General features: G+C 37.3%; 1 protein-coding gene across 1 annotated transcript in view; it reads right to left on the bottom strand.

Annotated features, from left to right (window-relative positions):
- The window catches only part of LOC107730934 (NADP-dependent malic enzyme, mitochondrial-like), an 85,306-nt gene extending 74,104 nt beyond the window's left edge, over positions 1-11,202 (bottom strand). The window contains exon 1 of the mRNA XM_016541898.1: positions 11,053-11,202. Coding sequence (XP_016397384.1) covers positions 11,053-11,181 — 129 coding nt within the window. The 5' untranslated portion in view covers positions 11,182-11,202. The remainder of the gene's footprint in view (positions 1-11,052) is intronic.
- Positions 11,203-15,110: the final 3,908 nt, after the last annotated feature.

Raw genomic sequence — 15,110 nt, forward strand, 5'->3', positions numbered from 1 at the left:
CCTGGCCTCCCCCTCCTCTTCTCTATCACCTAGCTGTTGTAATTACATCAGCAGATTCGGCACATTCGCGATAGAAAAGCGGCGCTTTCCAACTTCAGTAACATGTCATGGTATTACAGCTGTGAAATTACAAACAAAAAATACACGTTCTGAGATATGAACTGAAATTAATTGTGAGTTTTATTAACATTAAATCGTCCTCCTCCCATTTTCACCTCAAAATTTGGGGGAAGCTGTGCCTCCCCTGCCTCCCCCGACGAGCCGCCACTGCTCATACGCATGGTCATATCCTTGACTTAATCTGTACATCAGGGGTTGATATCTCCTCCATCTCTTCCTCTGACACTAGTATTTCTGATGAAGCTACAAAGTTTAATTGTAAAACTAATCTCTCTGGCCAGTCTCTGTCTTGCTTCTCTCTGACTAATCTTCTGTTTCTGAGTTAATCTTGAAATCTAATTTTTCATCCTGCTGACTTGTCCCTGCTCCTACTTCTCTTTTGAAACTCTGCCATTCTGTCATCTCTGCACCTATTTCTCACTTCATATACATCTCTTGTCTCTGCTTCATTCCCTCTGCCACTTAAAACTGCCGCAGTTACCCTAGTCCTCAATAAACCCAACCTCAACCCCTCAGTTGAGGGGCAAAGCACCATCCTTCTGATGAGACGTTAAACCGAGGTCCTGACTCTCTGTGGTCATTAAAAATTCTGTGGCATTTCTCGTAAAGAGTAGGGGTGTAACCCCGGTGTCCTGGCCAAATTGCCCCCCTGGCCTTTGTCAATCATGGCCTCCTAATAATCCCCAACCACTTGATTGGCTCTATGACTTTCTTTCCTCTCCACCTGTAGCTGGTGTGTGGTGAGCGCACTGGCGCCGTTGTCCTGTGGCTGCCGTCGCATCATCCAAGTGGATGCTGCACACTGGTGGTGGATGAGGAGAGACCCCCTCACATGATTGTAAAGCGCTTTGGGTGTACAACAATACACAATAAAGCGCTATATAAATGCATCATTCATTCATTCATTCAGTTAAATCCAATTATTGCCGTATTTCAAATTTACCTTTCATTGCCTTTTATACCTTTCAAATTATTGGAAAGTACTCTTGCCTCCCAGCTTCAGTCTTTCCTAGTTGAAAATAATCTCTTTGTTCCCTTTCAGTCTGGTTTTCGCCCACTTCATAGTTCTGAAACTGCACTTGTAAAGGTAGTGAATCACTTATTACTTACTTGCGACTCTAGTTCTCTCTCTATACTTCTCCTACTTGACCTCAACTTCCGCCTTTGACACAGTCTCCCATGATTTACTTATTTCCCGCCTTTCGGATGTAGTATTTCTGGTGTTGCTCTCTAATAGACAATTTTATATTTCTGTGTGGGATTCTTGATCTCCCACTCTACCACTGAAGCAAGGTGTCCCCCAGGGATCAGTTCTCGGTCCATTATTATTCATAATTTACATTCTACCTCTGGGTCAGATTTTACATCAGCATGGTTTATCATTTCTATGCTGATGACATCCAAATATTCATTACCTGTAGGCCTACTCTATCCATTCAAATTGATAAAATCTCTGCTTGTGTAAATTAAATAAAAGAATGGCTAAACTCCGGGTGGATTAACAAGTACGTTTGGCCATATAAGCTTTAGGAAATTACGTTAAATGTATTTGGTTCGCCGTCCACTGATGAGGGGCTCGATAAAGCAGCTTCAACTCGAGCTCTGATATACCCCACAGAGACTTAATGTAGGATATGATTACAAAGGGTAAGGCACCTAAGATGAAGGTGGAGATTGGGGAGGTGGAGGGATGCTGGAACAGCTGAGGCTGGAGAGAGGTAAGCAGCTGCTTATATACTCTGGCTGTTAATTGAAAGATTAGATGGGCTCACTCCTCCCAAACTTTCATTTAGGAACTTCATTAAAACTTAGACCATCATTACTGGAACTCCATCACTTTCACAAAATTCTAGATTTTTGTGAGATTGCTAACACTCTTATTAAACCATCCAGTCCAGTGAAAATCTAGGTGTTATTTTAGATTCCTCTTTTACTTTTGAGGCTCATATCAACTTTATCACCAAATCTGCATTTTTCACTCACATCGTATCGCCCAGCTCCACCCCTTTCTCAGTGTCAAAGATGCGGAAACAGTCATCCATGCTTTTGTTTCATCCCATCTTGATTAATGTAATGCCCTTTTCATTGGTTTACCTGCCAGCTCCATTGCCAGATTGTAATACATTCAAAACTCTGCTGCTAGAATACTCACTCATCACCCCTATTCTGTTTGATCTCCACTGGCTTCCCAGTGGCCAGTCGCATAAAGTACAAAATTCTACAGTGCACTTTCATATTTTTGCATGGCTTGACTCCTCCCTATCTCTGTAAACTGCTTCTTTCTTTTATGTTACTATGTGCTACCCTGTCCGTGTAATGTCCTATGACTATTTCATATAATTTCTACTCTTATCTACTATTTTGTAATATTCTACCTGCCTGCTTGTACTAAATTTCTAACCGGCATGCACTGCTTCAAGTCAGCCACCGATCGTTCTGCGCAGCGCCACATGAAGTCGAACGCACCTAATGGCAACATGAGGGCTACTTATAACGAAAAACAATACAGGTCACATGACAAAATCCAACCAATGAGAAACAAGACACATGACTAAGACAACCAATCACAACATGACACATTGAACAAAGGAACCAATAGCAGGATCACATGACAGGAACATGAAACATGGTTAAATATCAAAATAAAAGACAAGAAAACCTAAACAAGAAACAAAACCCAAAAACCAGCGTGACATTGTTTTACATCTTTGATCATTCCCATCATATTTCTCATCATATTTTAACTGCTTTAGTGCATGAGATTATGTAAAAGAAGAGTCAAAGCTTACTAATAGATATTAATATGACTCTGCTATAAATCCCTGATATGTTGGTTAACCTTCAACTGTCAAGACTTTCCAGAGCATATGTATCAGATTAGAGCTGTACATCACTATATCGCCTTAGCTCTGGCATCATTTATTTAGCCTTATTATTTAATTCGAGACAGAAACAAAGACAAACGTTTTGGATTTTAAATCAAATTTGACAACCAAAGGAAAAACCTTGTCAAAATCTATAAATAAGATTTGACAGCTGCCATTCTTGTACTGAATATCAAAAAATACATGATGTTGGTTTTATAACAACATTATTTTGTAATGTTTGTTGCACATCCACTTTAATCATATTATATATATTATATATTATACAGCGTGATTCGGGGAGTGGGAAATAGAAAACAGAGTGGACTAACCATTTCTAAGCTAAATGACAATTCATCATGTCTCAGTGTTCTGCTGAAATACTGTAAGGAGTCCTATCAGTTTGTCAAAGAGAAAAATGTGAAAGCCAAATAAACAGGGAGATTGTGATCAGAAGGCAGTTTCAGCGATCTGTGCATGCATGCATGTGTGTGTCTGTGTATAGCTGGATAAGGGTGACTGGCATTTAATCTCTCTATGAACAGTAGAGCACTTTCCACTTTCCTTTAAGCACTTCAATCACGTCTAGCGCTGGAATGTTTTACTGCTGCCCTGTGGGTGGTCAGTATCTCCCATATGCACCTGGGCTGCAATACACACACACTGTTGGAGCCCACCTAGAAAGAGGTGACCGACAGCAGCACCTGACCCTCCCTGAGCGCTTACATGCTCTCCCATCCAGACAAAACGAGGTATGTTCCATCATTAGCATATCGTCTCCACACACACAATCATAAGCATCTCAGTTGAATCCTAATAATACCCACACATGCAGTATTCTGTGATTTAAGGCTCGTTCACACAGAGAACGATAACTATAAAAATAATGATAACTATATCAGCGTCCACACCAATGCACTATAACGTTCTGTTGCACATGCAGCAGTTCTGTCATCTCATAGCATTAATATAACGACATGACAGAGGCTGACATTATTTTGCAACCTCGACTCCCAGAGAACATTTCTACAGCTTATAGGGTAGAAGTGAAACTAATTAAAATGCCTGAGATACCAACTGAACATCTGTTAGACTTGATGTGAAACAAACTCATTAGTTTCTGGCATGGGAGATTTTCAAATCCCCATTGAGATTGAGATCTTCCATTGAGATTTACTTTATGCACCCTTCTGCAACTGAAGATAAAAACATTAGAATTCGGGTGAAAGTACTTACATTCATTTAATTTTTGTGAGCAAAACACCTATATTTTCTTTTTTTTTTTAAATCTGGCAAGGACAGAGATGAAAATGTAATGGTGTATGCCAACACTCAAATATATATATATATTTAATTTTTTTTAAATGAGGAACGTAATTAAATTGAGGAACATTCTTTCCATGCAAATAAATTGAATGCAATGAAAATATGAAGGACTGAGCAGAAGATATTCCACTTAACACATTATTAAAGGGGTCATATGACGTTGCTAAAAAGAACATTATTTTGTGTAATGAAATGTGTTTATGCAGTTTAAGGTTCAAAAAACACATTATTTTCCACATACTGTACATTATTGTTTCTCCTCTATGCCCCGCCTTTCTGAAACTCCTTGATTTTTACAAAGCTCATCGGTCTGAAAAGCGAGGTGTGCTGTGATTGGCCAGCTATCCAGTGCGTTGTGATTGGCCGAATACCTCAAGCGTGTGACGGAAATTTTACGCCCCTTACCATATTTTGATGCCTTGCCCCGGCCGGAGCGACAAGACAAGAACATTAAAACCCATTATAAACTAGGCATTTGTTGCATCCAGTGTAGACATGTGGGGGCGTGTTAGAAGGAGCCGTTTTAGGTAGGCGTGGTTGACTCTTAACTTTTATAAAGAATATCTCTTTGGATTTGAGACTTTAGTCTTTGCAACTTTACAGATCTTCTTTATGCACCAAGAGCTTGTAACACTCCAAAGAGAAAGGAAAAATTGAAATCGCATCATATGACCCCTTTAAAAAATATTACTACATTAAACTTTTGATGTTGTTGTTGTAAATTGGCTGGTAGTTTTTTTCTGGTACAGTAAAATAAATAAAAGAAATTTTTCATTTAGTATAGTACTAAATGAAATAAACACGGATAGATGAAAATATAACGCTTGAATCTTCTAAATGTTTCTCTGAATGTGAATTTCTATACATCCTGTTATTATCAAATAATTTCAATAATTCAAATTATTCATGTTATCCTAATGCCAATGTCTTAGTAAACGTACATTTAATCAGTGGTGGGCCGTCAGGGCCAGCAAAGCCTTCTCTGCTGGCCTAAACACTATCAGAATCACTGATTTAGTTTAATATATTTTTCCATGAATGTGTATTAAATTATTTCCAATAGTCTATTCTCTTCATTTCATAGCTTTTCTCTTGGTTGCACTGCTTCCAGCAGTGTATGTTTATATTAGAGCTTTTATCCAATCATATTTCAGCAATCGTGTTGCCAGGGTCAAAGAAATCTGCCTTAAGGCCTTCAGAATCAACAGGGCTGGCATCTGTTAGCTTAAATCAATGGCAATGAAACCGTTGCTTTAACCAATCAGATTTCGAGTTGGCAGCACCAACGATAACGTCAGCATTTTCTCGTCCTTTCATTGGATGGTCAGCGTACTAGCAAGCAAACAGCATCACTGTAAATCATTTTATTAAAACTTAGTAAAACTTTTATTACTGTTTCTCAGGTTTAGATATTCAGTGACCTGTCTGTTATGTAGTGCCCTGTTACACTGCATTACTGTGTAATATTTATGGTTTCTATAGCCGTGGCATCATTATGATGGTATGAAGAGATGGATTAATTCATGTAGGACGCCACTGAAGGCCTAGGTGTAAAATACACGGCCCGCCACTGCATTTAATGAATTTAAAATGATTCATGCAGACAATGAAATTCTGACAAATTATGCAACCAAATATTGGATATACACATAATGATAAACAGATGCTATTATGATTCATTAAAAAAATGTGTCAAAACATCAAACTCAAGCCATTCACACTTAAAGGGAAAAAGAGCATTCAGTTTAAACTAGGCTGCATTAGCAATAGGCTGTAAAGGCCTGCTTTTCTTTATGATAGAGGAGAAATGCAAAGCTCTGTGCTTGGTTACACTGGACACTGACAGCCTTAGACGTTTTGCTTATTTTATTTACCTCACCCATATTTACTTTCATTTAAATGCAAAACTACATGTCTTATGGAAAACCTCAACCCTTTTGAGATTAAACACACCACGTTTGTGACAGAACAGGACAAGCATGAGTGCTGGGAAAGCAGCTGTAAGAAACAAGTTTAAATAATGACACAATTGTCCAATGTGGACAATTCTTTCCAAAACTGCAAAGAAGGTCCTTGTCATCGAAATGCTACTGCCAATCCCAGTCTGAATTGGATGCTTCTGCAATCTAGCAAGCATGCTAACTAGATCAATTAGATGCTGGAACTACATAACATGGCAGCAAAAAGCAATAGGGCCTTTCGCACCGCTTTAGTTCCAGAACTAAATGTACAGTACTAAAGTACTGGGACGATTTTGCGCGAACTATTTCCCAGTACCATTTAAAGGGTTGCATTCGCACCGAGAGTGTGTACTAAGAAGTGACGTAAGCCGGTCGACAGCGTCGTCATTTGTGCGCGGCGTTCAACAACAGAAACAAAGAAGAACAACATTAACAACAGGAGGATGGAGGATGCTGTGATCGGAGCTGTGTTTTTGTTGTGTCTCGCGGGTTTCACAATAATGGACATGGAAAGTCGACGTATACGTAAAGCGATTGAAAGAACATTTGCTACAAGTGCCTGCACTTCAGCGTCCGTCCATCTATCGCTGTTTTCCATACTTGCGAAATAAGTTGACACAATGTTTACAGTATGTAAAGTCGCACTGCAAAACATCTGACCTGAAATCAGATTTAAAACCACATGTGGCCCAAATCAGAATCAAAAAAGATCAGATTCCATGTGGTTTATGCTGTTCACTCTGTCATGAAACAAACGATCTGAGTCACATAGGAGCAAAAAAATAATTAAAAATATATGATTTGGGCCACATTTTCCTGCATTGTGAATATAGCCATTGTCTCTAACAATAGCTCTTTGCCACTTTGCCACATAACAACCACAAGGGGGCCTTAAAGTCTCCAATGCTCAGCCCAAAAGGTGCCACATTTCCAACTGAGCTCTTGTTTTCCACAGCAAGTTGAATGGGCATCTGTTAGTCACCTGTGCTCCTAAAAGCACATTTCCCCATGTGAAACAGGATCTCGGCTTGGATGCTAGGAGAGTTTTGTGCTGCGTTTTTTGTCTCGCTGCGTTTTTGGTCTCTGGCATGGCACGGAGCCAGAGGCCAGCGCTGTTGGCCTCGATTCACACAGGCGGTCATTAATGAGAGATAAAGCAGAGACACAGAGGAGGTCTGTGGAGAGCATGGCAGGTCCCTCTTTCTCTCCTTTGCTCCACAGAGACCTCTTTCTCCTCACTCTCGTTTCTTACTGCACAAAGCTTCCCACAAACACAAGGATAATATCCTGCCTGCACTTCAGGCAGACACAGGGAAGGGCTGTTGAGAAGGGAGGAGGTCAGAGGGGATACCAGGGAGGGGTGCTGAGAGTAAACTCCAGCTTGCGGACATGAGGCCTCTACTTTTTCAGTCCCACAGCATCAATTAGCATGTTGTCCTCTGCTTCTCTGCTGCTGAGAGTGAGAAAACGGGAGAACACTCAAGCCCTGTGATAGCCAGGCCCATGGGACGGCAACAATGCGCCACTGGAGAACCACAGTGTACCAAGTGTACAGCCTCGCACAGCTCCTCTCGGGGTCATTTCCTACATTCTCTCTTAATTTCCTTGTTTTGGTTCATGAGTTCTTGAGGTTGGTTTTTCAGAAAACTGTATGAAAGAGCAAATGTTGTACTCGATGTGGGACTAAGCGTGAAATAAGACTCATCAGATGAATGACTGATTACACAAACATGAATGTCTTCATGCTCTATCTATCTATCTATCTATCAAGGCAAGATCCAACGATTGTCTTAACTTTTCTAGTTTAAAAATGTGAGAATTTCAGAAAATGTTCATGTTATTTCCTTACATTCAAATTCAAAGTATTGTAATTCTTCATCCTGCATCCATTCTAAATTTATCTCTGAATGGCCCTCAACCCTGAGTCTGACGTAATGACACAGGCACTTTAGTTGCTTGCTAATTGCTGTGCTAATTATGATATCAATCGCACAGTCATTTGTGCTGGAGGTTCATTCTCTTGTTTATAATCCTGTTTCCTTATAATGTCAGAGATTTCACATTTCACACAATTTTCCTGACGCCTTCAGCAAAGGCGGATTCTCAAGCATACAAATAAACACAGCAAAACCCGAGCCTCTCTTTTAATTAATCTAATTAAATCACGTCTCTGTCTGTAAAACAAGACAATAACACTGAATTGAGCTCATTAGAGTCAAGGACGTGGGTGGAACTGGAAAACCACGTCATAAAAACATGAAAGCGTTAGAACTGCTCTCACACCACATCAGCTTTAAGTTGTGGCACCAGTCTGGCAACTTCCAGCACCACAGGCACAGGAGCCGCATTAAAGAGAGCCATTAATCCAGATTTTGTTTGATTACAGGAAAGGGGACCATGGAGGGTAATAAATTGTCACCTCTAAATACAAAAACACAAAAATATCGGCACTTTGCTTCAAAATCATATGTAATAAGTTATTTTTTTCCAATTTAGTATAGCGGGATAAACAAAATAGCTTATCAACTGAAAATGCACTGAAATCGACAATACCCTCAACATGCCCGAGCCACATGTCAAACACATAAATATTTAACATCTTGCCATTACAGAAAGACCTTTTTAAATTAACATGATCTAAAAACACAGCCTATATTCTTAAAAAACTGCATCATGACCTCTATAATGAGTGGGTCACTGAAAATGTTTTACTTCAATAGCCAGTTTTGATTAAAGAGTGACTTTGCATCATTTATAGGAAAATTTTATTTTTTAGCCATGGTCAACATAGCTGAAATGACTGAATAAAAGACAGCACACAAACCTGTGATCTTCATACCTCAACCAACCCTATGCATTCATGTATACATAAAGACACCTTTCAGAACTTTCTGGTAGTGTGCACCTGGATTGAAAATATGACCTCATTCTGTGGCATCTCTTGTGCAGATCAGAAGTCATTAACCTTAACGACAGGCAGTGTGCTGTGTTGTCATCAGTACCTGACCTGTGGCAAAGTGCCAAGAGACGTGACGTTTGATCAGACTATAGTCCTTCATTTCAGCATGGGAAACTGACGCAAATTGTCCACCTTAATGAAAACAAAAGTGCACAGTGCAGGCACACGCAGCAAATGAATGGAAAAGTCCAAAGAGGAATTGACCAAAGATCAGGGACAGTGAGTCACAAATGAGGGTCAAACGGTGAGAGATAAACTCTAAATATAACTGCTAATAAGATAAAGAGTAAAGACAATGATAGTATTTTAAATGTAAACTGTGCTGGCTCAAAAGTTAACCAGGAATTGCCACTGAAAGTGAAAAAAAAGCCTTCTTGCATACTTCATAATATTCAAATATGTGTTTGCAACTACAAATTATAGTAATGATCTGTTGCTGTAAGATAGTGTGAAGTGAATACAAAGTGTTCTTATGGAAAATCTTCTCTGAATGTCATGAAAGTGAAGGAAACACTAATTAAAACAAATGTAAATCTTGCATTGCAAACAGTAGAGAGTTAATAAATATGCTAACATGCCAATTTTATGATTGTGTGCATTACTTACAAGAACTATGATTTGATTTCAAAGGTAACAGCAAGAATTTTTACAATTGACAATTTATTTCAATTATTTGATTGTTTTTGGGTCAAATGTGAAATTGAAAAAAAAGACCCTGAAAATAAATTCCAAAGGGCAAACAATGGTCTACCCCAACCCCTTAACTGTTTTCTCACACAACTGGTAGTTTGGTATTTAAAAAAATAAAAAAATAAAAAAAATAAAAACAGTGAATCATGCCAAGCTGTTCATTGTTGTTTGGGAGGTTTGGACTTCATCACACTGAATAGAGACCAGAAGCTAAACACTATCAATGTTAAATATACAATAAATACACCAGTCAATTGGCTAAGGTCAGTAATGTTTTCATTCAAGGTCAGAATGAAAAAAAAGTGCAAGAATCAGTAAGTGTCAAAAGATTTTCCCTTAAGCATTTCTTTTAGTTACCAGAAAATATTAATTTTAAGGTTAAAAGAGACAATGGTCTGTACTATAACACTACAAGTTAGCACTGAACTTGCAGGTCTTGCCATTTTATTTTACTAACAAATTAGATTTAATTATTGGAACACTTGAGAGCAATGCATGTTCCAAAGAGTGGATATTTTAAATAAAATGTAAGAACTTGCATTAGAAAATGGAATTCTAACCCTAATATAAACAAACATTTTTAGTTTTTAATTCAGTGCATATATGATACACACAAGCAAAAAAAAAAAAGCTAATATTTGGACAAAAATATTTTGACAGCATCACTGTCCTATTCAGTGCAATTTCTTGAGGTGATGCCATAGCAACGACTTGTCAGCACCGTGGACAGAGGCTACAGTTGATCTCACCAAAAGATTAAAATAAGGATTATAGGTCTTGTTTATTCTTTATTTTGAAGTATAGCGTAATGTGGGGCCTAATAACAAAATCTCTGTAGATTAAAACTGATAAATATAGACTGTTAAAAGAAAACTCCGTGCGCTGATCCTGAAGGTAGCGTGTCATGACCAACGTCAGTTCAAGAGCACCTGTAAACTACAAACGGACTTGCTTTTGACACAGACAGCAACTGCGGACGAAGAAAGTGTGTGGCCCTTTAAGTCTAAATATAGTTCCTCTCGAAACTGATATCCACTGCCATGCTGTCGTATTAGCAAACAGTCAACACAAAATGTTATGTTTTGAAAAAAAAAAAAGCGTTGTGAAGTTACTAAAAACATTGTCTTTTTACCTTATTCAAGTGGGGGTTGCGTGTAACATCATACCCCCTCTTCTTCGTGTAAACAAAGGTCTTGCTTTGGTCTGCTGACTTCTGCATCTCCCACTCGACAGATTCCTGTTTGACTAAAGCGCGTGCCATGTTGCTTCCCCTTTAAATAACGCTGAACTCAACAAGTGCGCGCGCCGCATGATGCATCAGACAGGAAGACGTTACGCAGCGAGACTGTCAACAGCGGTTGCGTGTGTGCTGTTATCGCCAAACTATTAGCTGTAAAAGTCGATAATAGTCTGGCAAATCTTATCTGAAGCAGAACATAAAGGTTTTACATAATATTTTCACGCATGGTTTCAAAGTAACTTTATCATGGTTGGAACAGGGGCAAAAAAGAGACCGGGGCTAGTTGTCACAAAAGCTATCGAAAGATTTTGAGTTAGATTTAGTCGATATAAAAATTTATTTTCTTTAGCAGTGGTTTTATATATTGGTTTTAAATACTTGATTCAATAATTTATTAAATTAGAATATCTTTAGTGAATTTTGTCTGAGACTATAAGTATCATATTGTATCATTTTGAAAGTACAATAAAATTAAATATATATTACTTTTAAATGAGCAGTTTCCTTGGCAATAACAAATGTTCAATCTGTTTTTAAGATTTGTTTTTAAACCTAACCTAGAAATTAACTTATAAAACCAATCCTAAGAAATTATATTGTATTTCAATTTAATCTTAAGCAATTTGTCATATTTATTTACGCACAAAAATAGAGGGCACAGTGTACTGTATTAATATGAAGGAATTTTCTGTATTGTTTTTTTTTTTTTTTTACAGGTGTTTTATCTGTATTTTGAATTTTGCACTGCATTGCTTTTAGAGTCAAGTCAAATCACCTTTATTTGTATAGCGCTCTATACGATACTGGTTGTGTCAAAGTCACAGGAAAATAGTTTGTCAATAATACAAGAAGACAATAACAAAGCCATTTTTCCAGCTAAAGTCAGTTCATTAATGATTCAGTGATGTCATCATCCAGATTACATCCATTAGAATTAATAGAAATGTCCAGAACATTTATGGATAATGTCCTGGCAGAAAATGACCAGGACTTTTTTATTATTATTATTATTACAGTGTACACTGTTTAAACAGTTTCATTAAAAAAAAAAAAAACTGGTGTGTGGTGGTGTGGTATCAGGTGATGACTAGCAAAGCAAGGTCACAAGTTTGCAAGAGAAGTTCACAAATAGCTCTGGATGAGGTAATATGGCTTTGAATAATCCAAAATTGCTGAGTACAACATGCACTGCAATACGTCTAGGTAAAAGGTAGTCTTAACATCAGACATATTGCACACAAAACTTTATTGCATGTATGCCTCAACTGGCCTCTTCATCAGATTTTTGAATAGACAAAGCTTATTGTTCCCAGTATAGACTTTTAGATAGTGTGTGTGTCTTTGTGTCACTGTGAGCATTACCTCACTCACCTTACAGTGCACAAGGCCATTGAATTAGCTGAACTGTCTTGTAATGATAAGAAGGATAATGTTTCACAAATGAGCATGTCTGAGAGGAGTGCTCCGGCTGAACCCTGGCCTACAGTATGTGTGTGCAAGTGTACAAGATATCTGGTTCGTACAGTATGGTATGTGCATTCTTACAGACTTGGACAAGTAGTTAGGGTCCTCTTACAGAGACGCTTAGTCACTGTGACTGTTTTGAAAAGCCAGAGCATTTGGCTCTGATCCACCACAGCATGCCAGGGGCAAAAATGTTGAAATTGCTTGTGCATACCAATTACTGTTCCCATATGAACAAATATGTAGATAGGAAACCTGTCTAGAATGCTAGGAACCTGTCTAGGAAGCTAATGATATTCTGTGACCTTCAGACACTTCCCTGAATGTATAAAATGTGACTCAAGGGCACCTTGTTCAAGTGTATTCCTTCTAGACCCAGGTATGTTACTTTATCTTGGCCTTGCACAGGCTAAATGGGAGATACTGAAGTTAAGTGTATTCAAGGAAAAAAAAATAAACTGACAACAGAGACATACTGTAGTTGGAACACTGCATTTTAACACTTCCTGGATTAAATGCACAGCAGTTTCATTCTACAGAATTTATGTCCTTACTTACAGTACCTATTTTTAACCCTAAAAAGCTAACTTTAACCCCTATACATTTATTGACAAAAATAATACAAATATTATTTTAATTTTAATTTATTCATATGAAATGCTCTTTATTACATAATACAAATATTAAAAAAAGAAACAAATAGATATAGATAATAGTATAGAATATTATCTAGAACTTCATCTGTCTAAATAGGATAAATAGGGTATCATTTGATTCTTCCATGTATGATTAAACATGTCAGAAATAGATTGGAAATGATTTACAAGAACAAGGAACAAACCAGACTCTGACAGTGCCAGGTTTGAGATGATGTCACTAAATATAACCCTAGCTTGCTAAATCTATCAAATATTTATTCTACAAAAAATATCGTAAAAGGATGGTTTTTCAGAGAAGGCGTAGGCTTTGTAAATTATGTGACAAAAAGACAAACTCTAGCTGTTCAAACACTGTCACACAGAGTTACATACAGATAAATGGAACGATAAATTGGGCAAGACTGTGATATAGAGGCTCAGATAAAAGCACAATGAGGCTGAGATAGGAGCATATTCGGTCCATTTTTCATTACGCTATTCACACCAACAGAGCAGGATGATAAAGCTGTTGATAGTACAACAGATACAAACAATGCAGTTTAAGGGGGGAAAAATAATTCAGTAAATAAAGGAAATTTGTATTTACTCATTTAGTAGACACTTTTTATCCAAAGTGATTTACAAATAAGAACCGGCACATGCTTTTTATTATAAGAGCCAAAAATATTTCCCATAAAATAATTCTCATAAATTCTGGCCAAAATATATAAAATATTTTAAACTTTCAAATGCCAACATATATTAAAAATGAACTTCAAGTGGCAATGAAATACAAACTTTAAAAACAATATTTTAGAGAATATAAATATATATATTTATTATATTGAAAATATATTTAAAAATAGCCAAAATATGCAAAGAAATGTAAGTATTATTTAGGTAAATATTTTTTAACATTTGGCCAATTCTGTATATTTTTTAATATATTTTAAAAAATACATCTAAAAATATACCAAATGGGGTACACAATGCCAACGTTTAAGCTAGTGTACAGAAGCAAGGAAATAAAATGAACGCTATATATTTGGAAAATATGTTAAATGCTAATGAAACAAAGGCAGTGTGTAAGATATATACAGTATTAAAGCAGTAAGTTACTTTTATTAGAGAGCACAGAAGCTTTTCTGAACTGTTGAATTATTTCAGTTAATTGTTTCACTGTTTGCTGAATTGTTTCATTCAAAACCATTTGTGACCCTGGACCACAAAACCAGTCGTAAGTGTAAATTTTTCGAAATTGAAATGTATGCATCATCTGAAAGCTGAATAAATCAGCTTTCCACTGATGTATGGTTTGTTAGGATCGGACAATATTTGGCAGAGAAAATCTGGAATCTGAGGGTGCAAAAAAATCGAAATATTGAGAAAATCACCTTTAAAGTTGTCCAAATGAAGTTCTTAGCAATGCATACAAATATACCCCAGCGACTTAAGACTGATTTTGTGCTCCAGGGTCACATTTATTCTACCTAGCAACAGTCTATGGAAATAGTTTTACTGGACAGCCTTATACAAACTACAAGGCTACAGTCTTGCGAAACAAGACAACCTATAAATAATCTTACACAAGCAGTTTAACAGCAAAAAGAAAAAGCCTCAGGTTCTTCTTTTCTTTATCTATGCTTCTTACATAAGGAATGGTAGTTCCCAAAAGTCTAATAGTTAAGCTAGTACTGCTATTATTTGCGCTTTCAAAACAATATAGAGAGGAAATAACATCAAGGGTAAACATGCAATTTTCTGTGAACACTCACATTCTGTGTGTGTTATCTGGTTCATAATAACAGGGCTTGCTCCCTGCTGTGTAATTATATTTGCAGAGGTGTT

This window comes from Sinocyclocheilus rhinocerous, unplaced genomic scaffold, assembly GCF_001515625.1.
Source record: "Sinocyclocheilus rhinocerous isolate Xijiao unplaced genomic scaffold, SAMN03320098_v1.1 scaffold1993, whole genome shotgun sequence".
NCBI classification, from domain to species: domain Eukaryota; kingdom Metazoa; phylum Chordata; class Actinopteri; order Cypriniformes; family Cyprinidae; genus Sinocyclocheilus; species Sinocyclocheilus rhinocerous.